The 15,826-nt window shown below is 38.6% G+C and overlaps 1 protein-coding gene across 1 annotated transcript in view; it reads left to right on the forward strand.

The window, feature by feature from the left end:
• Nucleotides 1-15,826, forward strand: part of GMCL1 (germ cell-less 1, spermatogenesis associated) — a 1,627,466-nt gene that overhangs the window by 1,381,402 nt on the left and 230,238 nt on the right. The window contains exon 13 of the mRNA XM_044083130.1: nt 13,451-13,596. Within this exon, the coding sequence (XP_043939065.1) occupies nt 13,451-13,596 (146 nt within the window). The remainder of the gene's footprint in view (nt 1-13,450; nt 13,597-15,826) is intronic.

Genomic DNA, 15,826 nt, shown 5'->3' on the forward strand with positions numbered 1-15,826 from the left:
AGACCTGGAGTTTCTTTAGCCTAACTGCATAGGGCATCTGTTTGAGTCCCTTTATCCTCTTGATGAGGTACTTTTGGGGTCTTTCCAGTTGCTGCAGGTGTCGGGTAAGGTACATCCCAAATGGGGCATTGTACTCAATGATGGGCCTGATGAGTGATGAATAGAGTGGCACAAAGACCTCTCTTGATCTAGATGTGAAACCTTTCGTGATGAGGTGGGCTATATAGAAGGTTTTTCTAACCACTTTGGCAACGTGATTGTCAAAAGAGAGATTACTATATACTTGGGTCCCCAAATCCCTAATTACTTCCTCCGTACTTAATGTGTTACTTCCTATGTGGTAGTCTGTGTAGTCTTTGGGCACTTTGTTTTTCCCAAAGGGGATGACTATGCATTTTTTAGCATTTAGCTTCAGGCCATGACTTTGGCACCAGTTATCTGTCTCTGTGAGACCCTTCTGGAGTATGCTTGTGTCAGCCGGAGAGTCTGTTATGGCACCCAGTTTGCAGTCATCTGCGAACTTGGTCAGCCATAGTCCTCCCATGTTTGCCTGTACCTCAGAGAAATAAATACCGAACAAGATAGGTCCCAGGACTGAACCTTGTGGAACTCCACTTGTAACTGGTTTAGAGCTTGACAAGGCACCTGCAATTCTGACCATGTGGGTTCTATCCCTGAGCCAGTTTGCAACCCATCTTGTGACATAGGGGTTGATATTTAAGCTAGTGAGCTTATTTATGATACCTGAGTGGGGTATTGTGTCGAAGACTTTTGCAAGGTCCAGGTAGGCTGTGTGGACTACTTTCCCTTCATCTATGGCCCTGGTAATTGTTTCAAAGAAGTCGACCAGGTTCAAGAGGCAAGATCTGCCCTTAACAAAGCTGAACTGGGTAGGATCCAGTGTCTGAAGGTTTCCGATTTCATTGTGTATGAGTTCCATGATGATACGCTCCATAGCCTTGCAGACCAGGCTAGTCAGGCTTATAGGGCGATAGTTTCTGGGGTCCGTTGTGGCACCTCCCTTGTGGAGTGGAACTACCGTTGCTGTACGCCATTCCTTGCGTACATATCCTGTGGTAAGGCTGAGCTTGAACCGTGACTTAATGTGAGGGTTAAGTTTATCTTGTAGCTTGTGTAAAACGCATCCTGGGCCGGTCCCATTGATGCTGTGTTTTTTGCTTTGGAGAGGGCAGCTCTCACCTGATTATCTGTGATGTCTGGGAAGTTAGACTGTGTTGGGATGGGGATTTGCTCTTTTGGGGGGATGGAGGGGAGAAGTTTGCACTGAATCTGTCTGCCAGGATGTTGGCAATGTCTGTTGGTTCAGTGTATTTTTTGTCATTTTGCACTAACTCGGAGCATATCTGGGAGTTGCCTCCCAGGTTCCTGACATAACTAAAGAAAGCCTTGTGATTGTCCTTAGTATCTTGTGCAGTTTTTCTTTCGAAGCTGGCCTTATATGATTTTATGAGGGATCGTAGCTTCTTGCTCGTACTGATCAGAGATGCCTTCCCTTTTTGGGATTTTGCTTTATAATATAGTAGCTTCCTCCTTTTGTTGTATAGCTTATTTATGGCTGGGGTCCACCAGACAGGTCTCCTGCCTTTGGAGGAGTGAGTCTTGGTTTTATTTGAGATGGCACGATCCATACATTCTTGTAGGTGTCCATAGAATGCGTTTGTGAAGGATTCTGCGGTTTGAGCCGTGTTTACCTCTGGCCCAGGGGCTTTGAAGGATACCACCTCAGTTTTGAGAAGTGTGAAGTTTGCTTTTGAGAAGTTCTTCACTGTGGTTACCTTGGCTGGGGGTGGGGATGGGATATGGATGTCCAGTGAGATTAATTTGTGGTCTGACCTTACCAGTGAGGGGTATACCTCAGGTGTGGAACATAGAGTCCCTGTGTTTGTGATGACCAGGTCCAGTATGTTTCCCCTCTTGTGGGGGTGGTGACCAGTTGTTCCATAGCATTTGAGTTTATAAATTCGAGGAACCATTGGGCAAGGGTGTGTGGGCTTGAGTAGTTAACCCAGTCATTGTTTGGGTAGTTGAAGTCACCCAGTATGATGGTTTTTGGAGAGACCTTCATGTTCTCCAGTGTTTTCAGGAAGGCCGAGTGGGGTTCCTGAGTTTAGGAGGGTGGTCTGTAGCAGGCTATAAACTGAAAAGCAGTTTTGCCCATAGTTAGTTGCACATGGATTGTTTCCGTTTCTTCGTGCAGTGCTACTAACCTGGAGGTGTGGATATTTTTGATGTATATGGATACTCCCCCTCCTTTTGTGGCTCGGTCCGAGTTTTGTGGCCGAAAAGCATGGTATGAAGTATAACCTGGTAGTGCTGGGGTGCTTTCGGGAGTCTTGAACCAGGTCTCTGTTACTGCACAGATATCGATGTTCTCCATACTGAGGAGAGTCTCGAGTGCATGCATTTTGAGGTTTAGACTTCTGGCGTTGAGCAGCATTACCCTCAGTTTCTTTTTCCTGTATTATCTATGGAGGTGGGTTTGTCTTTTGAGCCTTGCCTCAAAAAGGCACTATGGGGGTGGCAAGGGCCTTAGCCAGTATTCGAAAGCCCAGGGGTGACAGGTGCAAGCCGTCCCTGGCGAAGCAACGTGGCTTGTCGAGCATGTCACCCCAGGCTGACAGACACTGGATCCCCTTTGAATGACACCAATATTTTAACCAATTGTTAAAACTTATCATTTTGTCTTCATACTGTGGCATCATTCTTGGTGAGGGTAAGATGCTACTCAAAGTCAGGGTCATACCAGCCTGGGCTACATGATCAGAGAGCTCCTCTATGTCTCTTTTCATGTAGTCCAGGGAGGTATGACTCAGGTCATTCACACCAGCATGGACAATGATGGAGTCATATTTGTACCTGCTTTGGAGTGACCTGAGTGCGTGTTATGTGGCGGATCCTGGCACCTGACAGACAGCTTACGGTGACCTTCTCCTTGTTCAGCCTGGTGAGCGGGACGTCAGTGTGTCTGACTATAGAGTCACCTATTACAAGTGTATTTGGTGTGTTGTTTAGCCTTAAGAGCTGTGACTGTGTGGCACACCGACTTTGTGGACTATGTGATATGTGGGTATTGTTGTGGGGTAGCAGTTGTTTGGGTGTCTGCTCTGGAGGTCTCTGCTGCTTAGGCAGATTTTTAATTAGAGCCTCCGAGTATGTTTTTGTGTGTTTATGTGTTTGGTTTGTTGTTGCTATAGGTCTATGTGAGACTGGGTTTGTGGTGTGCGGTTACCTTCTTCTCCTGATTTACTGTGCCAGTCATGGGTCGAGAGAGCTCAGCCTCCACTTTGGCAATATAGTTGCATCTCTCACATATATTTGAGCTTGTTTGGAGGAGGAGAGGGTTGTCTGTGTACATAAGGCATTTGTAACACTGCCTTAGGATTCCCATATTAACCAGCTGGACTGGAGAGTACACATGAAACTGACCTTTGGACATGTCAGGATAATTATGATTTTTACTTTCGACTGATAAAGGAGGATCAGTTAAGTATTTAGAAGAGTATAAGAGAGGATTTAGTGCTTTAAATTTCTTTTAAGTGCAAGTCAGACCCTATAAAGTGGGAATAGAGTGCTTCTTTTCAGATACAGATCAGTTCCAAAGGGAAAATAAAAATTTTAAATTTTAAACCTTTTTATCCTCCTTTCAAAACCCCCAAAAAAAAAATTTTCGGGACTTGAAAAACTAAATTCCCCCCTAAAAAAAATTTTCTATCATTTTTTTTTTTTCAAAAATATTAAAAAAAATTTATAATAAAAATAAACAAATTTCTTCCAGAATCCAATATTTTTTATTATTCTTTAAAAAAAAAATAAGTTTTTTTTAAAAAAAATAAAAATATATATTTTTTGTGTGTTTATATATATATATATATATATATATATATATATATATATATATGTTATTACCTCTTGGGAATTATATAAATTTTTTTAATTCTTTTCCAAATTTTTGGGTTTAAAAATACTTTTTTAAATTTATATATCAATATTTAAAAAATTTAAAAATTTTTTTTGCCTAATTAATTTCTTTTTTTTTAAAAAAATTTTAAATTTTTTTCCCCATTTTTTTTAAAAAAAAAAAAGAAAGAAAAAAAAAAAAAAAAAAAAAAAAAAAAAAAAAAAAAAAAAAAAAAAAAAAAAAAAAAAAAAAAAAAAAAAAAAAAAAATAAAAAAAAATAAAAAAAAAAAAAAAAAAAAAATAAAAAAAAAAAAAAAAAAAAAAAAAAAAAAAAAAAAAAAATAAAAAAAAAAAAAAATAAAAAAAAAAAAAAAAAAAAAAAAAAAAAAAAAAAAAAAAAAAAAAAAAAAAGGGGGAAAAAAAAAATAAAAAAAAAAAAAAAAAAAAAACAAAAAAAAAGAAAAAAAAAAAAAAAAAAAAAAGGGGGGAAAAAAAGGGGGGGGGGAATTTAAAAATTTTTATTTCCCCCCAAAAAAATTTTCCCCTAAAAAAAAGGGGGGTTAAAAAAGGGGTTTAGGGGGCCCCCCCAAAAGGGGGGTTGTTCAGTGTCCTCTGTGGTTTCTTTTTGGGAGACACGGGCACCGGGTCCCATATTTGGTTTTTTTTTGGAAAATTCCAATTTTGGGGGAAATTATGAACTTTTTGGGAAGGGGAATTTGACAATGAGAGAGTTGGAAATTTCTTAATCAAATTTTCACATCTTTTTGAACAGCAAACATTTGGGAGCCCCCCATTTCAACAAGCAAAAAGGGCCCTTTAGTTTTTTGGTTTTTTTTTCCCAAAAATTTTTGTTTGGATTTTTTTTTTTTTACTTAAGTGATAAGGGGGTCCCCAAATTTTTGATTTTGTTTTTTTGTAAAGTTTTTTATTTTACCGAGGGGCGTTTTGGTAAAAAATTTTTTTTTTGGGGTTTGCCTTACCGCCCTCATGTGGGAAGGCTTTTGTAAGTATTTTTTTGGGAAATTTTTTTCCAGCCAAAGGAGAAAAAGAATGTGGGAAAAATAGAATAAAAAAATGAAATATATTTTGCCAAAAAGGAATAAGGATGTAAGGTTTTAAAAGAAAAATGTAAAACATAAATAGGGTGTAAAAATTTGTTGGTAGGAAGGATTGTGTTGGTGGTTAATTTTATTATTCGAAAGTTTTTAAAAAGATTTTGATTTGGGGGGGGCCCCACCAGAACTTCAGCCCCTTTGGGTTTTCTTTTGTTTTTATGGTATTTTTTAATTCCTAGATATTTTTCCTTTTTGAGAGTTCAGCCCCGCTATTTGGAATGGGGGTCCTTCCATTGTTTTTTTTTTTATTCTCTTCAGTTAAAATTGAAAGACCAATATTATAAATCTATTAATCTTTTTTTGAGCCCCTTGTTTCCATTGGAATTCAATTTAAGATTTGTTATGCTCCTTTAGTTTTTTGAAAGGGGAACAGTCCTGTTGGTGTTTGTTTTGTTTTTTTAAATTTGTGTAAATTTTTAATTTGTTTGAGGTTCCCTTGCTTTTTAAAAAAACAAATTTAATAATTTTGAAAGTTGGGGTTTTTTGGAGTTGTATTAAAAGAAATTAAATTATTATTGTTAATGCATTTTTCAATTTTATGAATAATAAATTTATTTTTTGGGTTATGTTTGGGTAATTTAATTTTCATTAATTTTGGGAAGGTTGTTTTTTAATTCCAAATTTGCTTAAAATTGTTTTTTTATTCTTTCCACATTTATAAAAAAATTTTAAGTATATAATAATTATTTTTTTAATCTTTAAAACTTCTGAAAATTTTAGTATCTATGTTTTTAATTAAAATAAAACTCCACCTTTTTTCTTATCCTATTTTTCCACCGGGGTTTTGGGAAATTTCCACATTTTGGGGGGTCAAATTTTTAAAAATTTGTCAAAATTTTACATTATTATGCAATTTGTTGAAAAACCAGCCACCGGGGAAAAATTTAATATGAGGCACACCCCTAAATAAAGGCATTTTTAAATGTTTAAAAAGGGGTTTTGGAACAAATTTCCCAATCCTTATCCTTTTATTAACAAAATTTTGGTTGAATAAAACCCTGTTTTTGATCAAACAAAAAATTTTAGAATTTTATGGGTTTTAAATAAATATTTAACAAAAACCAAAAAAAAAAAAAAAAAAACCCCCCAAAGGCAATTTGGAGGGTTTTTCCCAAAGGTTTTCAAAAAAAAAGGGGGAAGGGAAACAACCAGGTAAATAGGAAAAAATTTAGAAAAATTTGAAAAATACCAAAAGTATTTTTTCTTTTGTTTGAGTATAATCTGTGACTTTCTGGTGTTTTTTTCCCCCTTTTTTTGTTGGGAGTACTAGATGTATTTTATATTATTGTGAGCCACTTGGGTGGCTGTCATATCAGCATCTGTCCCAAACCTGGTTTAGTTCCATACATCCTGTGTTCCCACCATTACTAAGTGCCTTTGTACTTTCTAACATAAAACCTCAAACAACTGCACAAGCTGAGAGAAAAAAAAATTATGGGGTGGCTACAATACTATAATATAAGCAAAAGACACACACAAGAAAGGGACACACAAATCTAGGGAAACAAGAACATATACAAAACAAACAACAACACAAGAAAAGGAAGGTCACAAATGAAAGAAAGAGGGAGAAAAAGGAGGGGCCACAAATATTATCACAACACCACACAAAACAGAGAATTTAGACAAACACCGAAAAACAACACCTGAGGACATGGAAGAAGGAAAGGAAGGGACAATCACCTTCAAAAGCACATCACAACATAAAAATACACAAAGAATATTTTGAGGAGAGAAGACAGCAACAAAGAGGAAACCAGGAAATGAGAAATTTGCAAAAATGGTATTAGGCAAATAAAAAATTGAAGGGAACGGATTAAATGGGGCAAAGCCAATGAGGACAAAGGATAAGAGTAAAAATGGAGGAAAATTTGAAGGAAGATTAAAAATAAGAAAAAAAGGCATGGATAATATAAAGACAGAAAAAGGGAAGATGCTAAAGAATTATAAAAGGAAAATTTAAGAATTTTCCTTTTCTGAGTAGGACTGAAAAAAGTAGAGTTAGGAAAGGGAAAAGGAAGTTAAAAAAGTGGAAAAAAAAAAAAAAAAAATTTAAAAAGGGAAAAAAAGGGGTTTGGAAAATTTAAAAAAAAGGTAAAAGAGAAAAGAAAAAAATTGGGTTAATGGGGGGGGTAAAAAAAAGGGAAATTTAAAAATTGGGGGAAAAAGGGTTAAAAAAATTTAAAATAAGTTCTTTTTGTAGCTAAAATTAAGTTATTGTCACAAGCAGTTTGCACCACCGTCAGAGACATGAGAGCCAAACAGCCCCAGATGGGTGACCGACAAGAAATCTTTAGCACCTCTTAAAATAAAGACTAACCTGATAACGGTGCTAACAGATACTCATGTAGTAGTAGTAGTAAAAAAAAAAAAAAACACGACCATTATTTTCAGAGAGATAAACAGCAAAGATTTAGATTTTTTTTTGCATTGCAGAAGTCCTTCTTATTATGGCAATGTTACCTGCTTACAAAAGGAGAGCTGTTGTTCATAAGCTGAACAAATAAGGACATCATGGTTAGTTTTGTAAGGTACACAGACTGTAAAACTTTTTAAAAGGGAACTGCTTCTGATGCTTACTTGCTACTTCTGCTTCAGCAGAGTGCTTGTCTCTGTAGTTGATGATGGGTCGCTGTATGCAATAGGTGAATTCTTCACGCAGTTTGTGAATTGTTTGCTGTCATGCTCATAATGGCATATTTAATTTCTGGTTGCTTTCCTCATTCTATCTTAATGTTGTCTTGAGGGTGACAATAAATCTAAAAGTAGGTGGGCTTTGTTCAGTGATGCGATTCTGATTGCCTTGGTGGGACAGTATTTTCATATGTTCCAAAAGGTTCATTTGGTTGTTTAGTTCTGCAGGTGAGGTGATGGATGTTGACATATATGTCTGTGGTCAATGGAATGCCACCACCCCTTCACCAAAGTGTTGGCTGCGATTGAGAGCATGTTATCTTCAGGATAATGATTTAAGTTTTCAACGGCATTCCTTACTACTAACAAAGGAGTGAACAGTTTTATGTAAGAGCGCATTGTGTTTATCTGCTAAAATGCCTCATAAATATAGGAAAAAGCCTGAAATTAGTGTTAAATATCTAGAATCTGGAGAACTTTTACATAGTACGTACTTTTTTTTGAATAGTCATCTCCAAAGAGTGACAGCAATTAGTAGATTTAATCACAGCTTCTCATACCTCTCAATCTTTGAACATCAATAATCATAGCACTAGCCTTTAAGAAAACCATAGCAGGGGGCTCAAAAGAGGTGCACATTGTTTTTTAGGTTCATAGGTTCATACTAGGCTATCCGCCCTAGGGCATTTGTAAGCCTAGCCAGAGTGTGTTTGGCTTTCGCCACCCATTTTAAATTAATTTTGCTATGCCCTTTTTCGAGGTTAGTATACTGTGCCTCTGTCTAACAGTGACACAGAAGTGATACCCGGGGTAAACCTACGATCTCCCATCCACTCATCAAGATTCTTCTTGAAGAGAGTCAATGAGGGACTCTGCCTAACCTGGACTGGGATTTTATTCCAGAGTGAAGGGAGCCTCTGGGTTATGAATCTGTCCCTCCAGCATGTCCTATTTATTTCAGTGCTGAGGTTCAAGTCTCGAGCGTAGCTCGATGGGATTTGGATTTTCTGAGATGCAGCATGTCCATTAATTCCGGGTTGGACATGGCTTTATACGTCAGGCACAGATCGCCTCTGAGCAGGCGGGAATATGGCAAAGTAGACATTTTGGCTCAGGTCTTAGCAGTGTCTTAATAACCGATCAAAAAGAAAATTGACTTTGTCTTTTCTTACCCTCTGCTGAAACCCAGAAAAGCAGCACAAGGGAACATATGGGATCTGCTGTAGGGCAAACTGTTAATTGATACTTCTTCATTTCTGGTTTGCTTGCTTTTCATTGTCTCCCAAGTAATTGTGGTTGTAGTTGTGATGTCAGCTAGGAGGCATAGAACAGCATGGCTGCCTCACCTTTGGACACAAAACTGAAAATGACAGAGCAGTTCTCTTATATAGTAGGCATGCCCTTTCTTTTGCAGCGGTGTTATTCCCAAAATATATTAATGGGGAAATATTTAGCAATGCACACTCACCTTTTCATTTGTGAGCAGTACATGGAAAATGTCAGAAATGCTTTTTTGTAGGTGGTCACAGGATAAGGTTAACCAATTTTATCAAAACAGCTCAAATGAGCAAGTGGAGATGGATCAAACCTTGCTGCCTTAACCACCAGACAAGATTTATCTTTAAGTCTGCCTTTAACTTTCTGCTTAGGTTACTATTTGGCTGTCCATCCACCTGCCTGTCTGTCCACTCCTAAAGCAATACAGCTGTATTCCTGTTGCAATCTTGCAATGGCCCCTTGTTAAGAAACTCCTGCTACCAGTGCATATGATGCTACTGCTGACCTCTGCAAAGCTTGAAACCCCGTTTGCAAGGGCCACTAAACTCATCTGGATGCCAAATGTCACCATTTCCTTTGCACCATTGATCACTGTATCTTTAACTTTTTTATTTTCCTTTCACTCTCCATACTCATTTTTGAGATGCTTACCCCCACAATCTGGCATGCTGGTATATTTCAAGACAAGTTGCTTCTTTGACATCAGATACTACACACACACATGTGATGTCCCTGTAGGAGCACCTATCTGTATAATTTCAAAATGAGTTTGACAATCTTGCCCCTTTTTCCAAGTTTGCTTGTTTGTGTAAGTTCAGCCGCTGGCAGCCATACCCAAGATGTCTTATAAAACCTAGATTCTGTCCGGGTCAACACAAATAAAAAGCATTTTGCTCCTTGATGAAGCCTGGGGAAGGATAATGTATTTTTCCTGCATTTCCAAGCATGCAATCCTGGATTCCAATCTTTAGGGAAAATTATAAATTTCATATACTTTACGTCCATACCCCGAGATGTAACTCTTTTTTTGACCGTTCCAGCCTGGCTTGTTATGGATCTGAAGGGCTATGAAAGGGAATCAGTATGCAAATTGTTTCAGTTACAATGGAAGGGTTCGATCTTAAGTAGCTGCCTAACAGAAGTTGATGTTAGCTATCTCTGCATTAGCTAGTACTTGCCTCCTTCATCAGGCCTTTTTTTTTTTTTGCTTGTGTGGGCTTTCAATTCACAATTAAAACAAATCAAGGCTGTTATATGATTGCTTTTGGGTTTATGTACACCCCCTTGCATTCTAATTGCAGGTGTTAGAATACTGAAAGCAAGCTTTCGCAATAGGGTTAACTGCTTTGACTAAAATGAAGTGCTAATCTGTACCGCATTATTACAATACATGCTACAGCATTAATGTGGTAAACAGGATAACCTGCTAGTTTGTGTATACAAGATCGAATGCTAACTTTGTTCTGCAGCTGATTATATATACACATTCATACTACATTGCAGTTGTACATTTAGAAAGCTGACAGAATAAATGGTTGGTATTGCATTAGCATGCATTATAAAACTTAAATGTCTTAATTAATTGTGAGGCAAGGTGCTACACAAATGAGTTGTGCATGGATGTGGCGTGAGTGGGTTATGTGATGTGGACATACCCATCTCAGGTGAGGGAAGAAACTAGATGCCATAGCACATTTGCTAGTTGTCAGGCAGATAAGCACTGGCTCATGTGTAGACCATGTGTAAGAGAAGACTTGGCCTATTAAGCAATGTAAAATCACTGTGGGAAAGACAGTTATATGAGAGCACAAACCTGCAAGCTGTTATCATATAACTTCACAAGTTTATAACAGTGCATATGCCCAGTATGCCATGAAAGGAGAATGATGTGTCTTGGTATGCGCAACCAATCATCTTTTCCTTGCATGCATTGAAAATGCTTGTACTATCTGTACATGTGCTGTGTGCTGCACAGGAATTACCTATTTCTAATGCCATATCCACAACAAAATCATGTGCAATTAAATTTAAATTGATGTCTTTCCACATGTGATGTCAGAGCTTCTTAAGGTAATCTTTTCACAACCACCAAACCCAGTGTCTCCCTTTCCTGCTTTCACCCAGTAGTCAACTAACCAGACTGTACCCCCCTTTTGCAAATTCCTGGATCTGCCACTGCAATCCACACATTGAACCAGATGAAAAGAATGAAACACAGATCTATCATTATTGTAAGTTCATGCCTTTCGTTTTCTTTTTCAATGAATAAGTAGAAGATATGCACTTTCAGTAATTTGGCCAATTTGTACTACTAAAGGCAAATAAAATAATCCAATAACAACTGAGAAAAGAGTCGATCAGAAATGGGTCTTAAACTTAGCAGAGCTTTATTAAAATGTCAAAGTTTTAATTAAGGTTTTAATTTATTCTCTTTGAAGAAGGACTAATGTGCTTGATACCTTGCCATTTGAATAAAGGTTTGCCCTAAGTTCCAGTTGTGGTTTGCTCTTTTCCAGAATTTTTTGGATTGTTTTACTTTGGTAGATTTGCTTTTTTATCTTAATATTGGTGTCTGGCTGGTGCCATGTTACTCATCACCTTCTAGTTTGCATTTGAGTATTACTTGATTTTTTTCTCTTCTTTTGTGATTGTTCTGCTCCAGTGGTTAGGTTTTCACCAATTATCTACTCCTGATTCTGTCCTTGATAATTGCATTAGTATGAGGCTCAGCATTCCATTATATAACAAGGGTAGCAGTATTTTTTTTAAGCCAAAAAGTTACACTAGCTACTCGGATTAACAGCTCCGTTAGTCAAATAAAACTGAAAAACAACTCAGCTAAAGTGCCTTCTGTGTGGAGTCTGCATGTCCTCCCTGCGGTCGAGTGACGTTTAAAGACATGCAGGTAGGTCTGTGTGTGAATGGGTATGCCTTCTTTGAAGGTTGGGCATCGGCCTGGCAACTTGGCACCATAAAAAATCCACTGCCAATCATTAGCGGACCGGTGTTCTGCTGTGGCGACCCCTAACCGGGAAAAGACGAAAGACATTAGTATAAGAAAATAAGTACTAGCGAGCTGACACACGGCCAGATTAAAATGTTAAACTTTTTATTCTGTAAGCACTTTCACAACACAAGGTTGCTTCTTTAGACCGTTTAAAAATGCATTGAAGGGGCAGCCTTATATAGCTGAAACAAATAAAATGTCCAATAAACAGCAGGGAACAATTAAAAAATCAACTGTGTATAATTAATAAATTTAGCTAACTAACCTACCAGTCACAAAATAGTGCAAGTCTTACCCTATCAAAGACAAGTAAAAACTTGGTTAGAGTCATGGAGTTTATTTACTTGAGCTGCAGTTTTAAGATGTGATACTGTTATAATTACTAAGACATCAATATTTTTTTATTGCTGTAGTGAATTAAGTTAGACTTTATTTGATGACAAGTACATGCTCTTTTTGTATATATATTGATTTGATTATTCGTCATTTGCTTTATGCACAGTAGCTTTATCTATGGCAGTCTCGACCAATCATGTTACTGATTGTATTGTTCTTTGATTGGATGCTAGAGTTTTTTACTTGTCTTTGATAGGGTAAGACTTACACTTTTTTGTGATTGGTAGGTTAGTTAGCTAAATTTATTAATTATACACAGTTGATATTTAAATTGATTTTTTTATTGTTTTCTGCTGCTTATTGGATATTTTGTTTCAGCTATATAAGGCTGTGTCCCTTCAATGCGTTTTTAAATGGTCTGAAGAAGCAACATTGTGTTGTGAAAGCGCTTACTGAATAAAAAGTTTAATATTTTAATCTGCCTGTGTGTCGGCTCACTAGTATTTATTTTCTTATAGTATTTTTTTTAACTGAATTGCACTACTGCCTCCCTCCCTGCTGGTAAAGTACATACAGTGGCTCAAACCAACTTTTGCTCTTGTTTCTGTGGCAGCTATACCTACACCATACAATGCTATATTTCTATTGCCATTGTGTAGGCCTCTCAGTTTTGCTTCCATAGTCTCCTTGTCCCTCACCTGTACACTTCTACTTCTTTCCTCCATTATGTGTTCCAGACTTGTGGCTTTGTGGACCACTGGTGTTTGACTGACTGTGTCACAGTTGCAGACTATCCTGCACTGTCATATCCATTTGTCTGCACTGGTCCTTATGGAATTTCACTCATATTATGCTTCTTCTTTAGCAATCCTGATAGCTACTGGCATTTTCTTGGGAATTGTTGCACATTTTACAAGAGGCTATAAACCTTATCACTGAAAATCTTTCCTTAAAATTATGTCCTAGACCAGTTGTGCACATCCAGGCTTTCCAGTCAGGATGTTAATGACTCAGTATCGAAGGGACTAATCAGTACATTAAATTCTGTAAATAATTCATGCTAGATCTGATATTTCATTTTTGTAATCTTTTAGTCATTATAAGCTTATGTTCAAATAGTAAGTGACAGCATTTTCTGTGTTTTTTTCCCTTTTTTATTAGTATTGCTGGCGATGGACGGGATTTAATTTTGGCTTTGACTTGATTGTCACCTACTCAAACCATTGCATTATTTTCAAGAGAAATACTCTGAGCCGACCATGTGGGGGCTCTGTGAGCCTGCAGCCACAAAGGAATATTGCATTCAGGTAGGTCTGTCAACAGATTTGTTTTAAGTGATGGTGATGCTAAGTTGTTAATGCAGAAAGTATTTTTTTATAACTTTAAATCATGACAAGTCTGTGTTCATCCATGAATATTTTAAGTTACTTTTACTTATTTCCTTCCTTTTTGGTCTGTATTCATCTTTGCCAGATGACCAAGGACTAAGATTTTATTTATTTATTTATTTGACATTTGTTGACCAGGTTAGTCCATCTGAGCTTGCGCCCTTTTTCAGTGGAGACCCAGGGAGAAAAGCTCCACAGTACAAATTATACAAGTATTTAGAATCAGAGGACAAGTTTTCCATATAAAAAATACAATTCAAAGTAGTGACCAAGTAGTGATCCACAGCTTAACGTTATAAAATATAAATAAAAATTCTAACGAGTTGTGCAAGTGAGACATTAATAGTACAGGGAACATGTTTGCAGTACTGATAATGCTAGTGTAAATTTAACAGAAATATGTAGAAAAGGTTATAATCAGAGAAGATAAGGCAGATGACCAAATGTAGTGCAAGAAGAAATGTCACTGAGTGAGTATATAAGAACATTTGCTCTAAGCAAGGTTGTAAAGAAGCAGAAAAATTGATCTGTAGTAGTTGACTTAATTTGATCTTCAACCTGTGGGTTATGGATCTGTATTGCATCCGTCACGGCCACATTTCCAGCATCTCATCCGAGCTCTAAGCTCCTCCCCTTACCCATAATGACCCTGTCTCCTTCCCTTCAGATCTCGTTTACCGCTGGAAAAGCAAGCATTGTGGTCCAAGCTCTAGGCATATAGTGGGTTGTGTAAGTGCTATTTTTGATCTTTTTGACCCTTTTCATTACCTTTCTTAAAGTTTCTCTCTCTAGCTTCTATCCTTTCCCTCCCTGCGACAGTCGATAAAAAAAAAAAACAACTTTCTCCCTCTCTCTTTTCCCTTTCGGCCTATCTCTTTTTGTCTGTGTGTGTGGGAGTTTGCTTGACCTATTTAGGGATATCTGAAGCCCCTAAATTAAGATTCAAGAACTGCACAAAGTGTGGCCATAAGCTGTCTCCAGCTGATGGCCAAACTCTGTGTGTAGTGTGCCTGGGCACGGTGCACCTTCAGACCTCCTGTCCTATCTGTGCTGGGTTCAACCCAGAGCACTGAAGGACAGAAGGGACAAATTGATCCCAAAAGGACTACTTTCCTCCTTGGGGACAGTAGCCCCTGCACCTCCCTCTTCAGGGACAGCAGCTGCATCTTCTTCCTATTCCCTGGCTTGTGGGACTCAAACTCCCGCCAAGAGGTCCGGGAAGGGGAGAAGATCAAGAGAGACAAGCCGCAAAAGTGGTCTCCAGACTGCTCGGCCTTGGCTGGCCCGCCAGCCAAAGTTAGGACTCCAACTAGGCCTGGATCTCCCCGGCTTCAATCCTCAAGGTTCTCCCCTGAGCCAGAGGAATCGCGGGCCAGGTCGCCGGTTAGGCCCCCCCTCACCGACATTCTCAACCAGTGTCTGTGGCGTTGTCCTCCTGTTCCACCCAGAGCTTCAGTGAAGTGCAAATTGACAAGATGATCTATCCGCACCAAAATCCAGTTGGGGGTCTTGCCAGAACCCTCTCCCTCTGGAGGGGGGAGCTTGCAGTCCTTTTTTACTCCAATAACTCCTTCTCTGATCCAACCTGCAGTTTTGGAGACCCTGGATCCAAGGACCCGCGGGGTTGGTGGGTCAGCTCCGATGGTTCCTGCTACCTCGACGCCGGCCATTGCTGGAGCGTGTCGGATCCGTAGTCTCGGGGTCAGATCCAAGGGGACTGCTGTCAGCTCCAAGCCTTTCGGTGCACAGTATTTCCCTTGGTATCTCAGCTCCTGGAGTCTCGGCTCTGATTTCCCTGTCAGGTCAGAGGGGAATGGTTCCATCCAGTATTTCTCAGGAGGTCTGTTCCCCTGCAGCCTTTGATGTGGTGGAGAGGGTTCTGTCGGTGTCATTGAGACCCTTGATCATCTCGTCCTTGCACTCCGTCCCGACTCCCCTCTGCTTTAGATGCAGTCCCGACCATCTTGTCATCTCAGGGACAGCCTGTGCCTGTTTTGCCTCAGGAGGCTCCCCCGAGGGAGCAGCAGAAGGTTTGTGAGTCCTCCCCAGAAAGTCCCACTGAGGAGGTTCCTTGCAAACGAATGTGTAAGAGGAGGCACCAGGACACCCACCGGAGTCCCTTACCTAAGCCAATGAGTTGGAGGAAGGG

Source organism: Protopterus annectens, chromosome 9.part0 (genome assembly GCF_019279795.1).
Source record: "Protopterus annectens isolate FY-2018-M chromosome 9.part0, PAN1.0, whole genome shotgun sequence".
Lineage (NCBI taxonomy): Eukaryota > Metazoa > Chordata > Ceratodontiformes > Protopteridae > Protopterus > Protopterus annectens.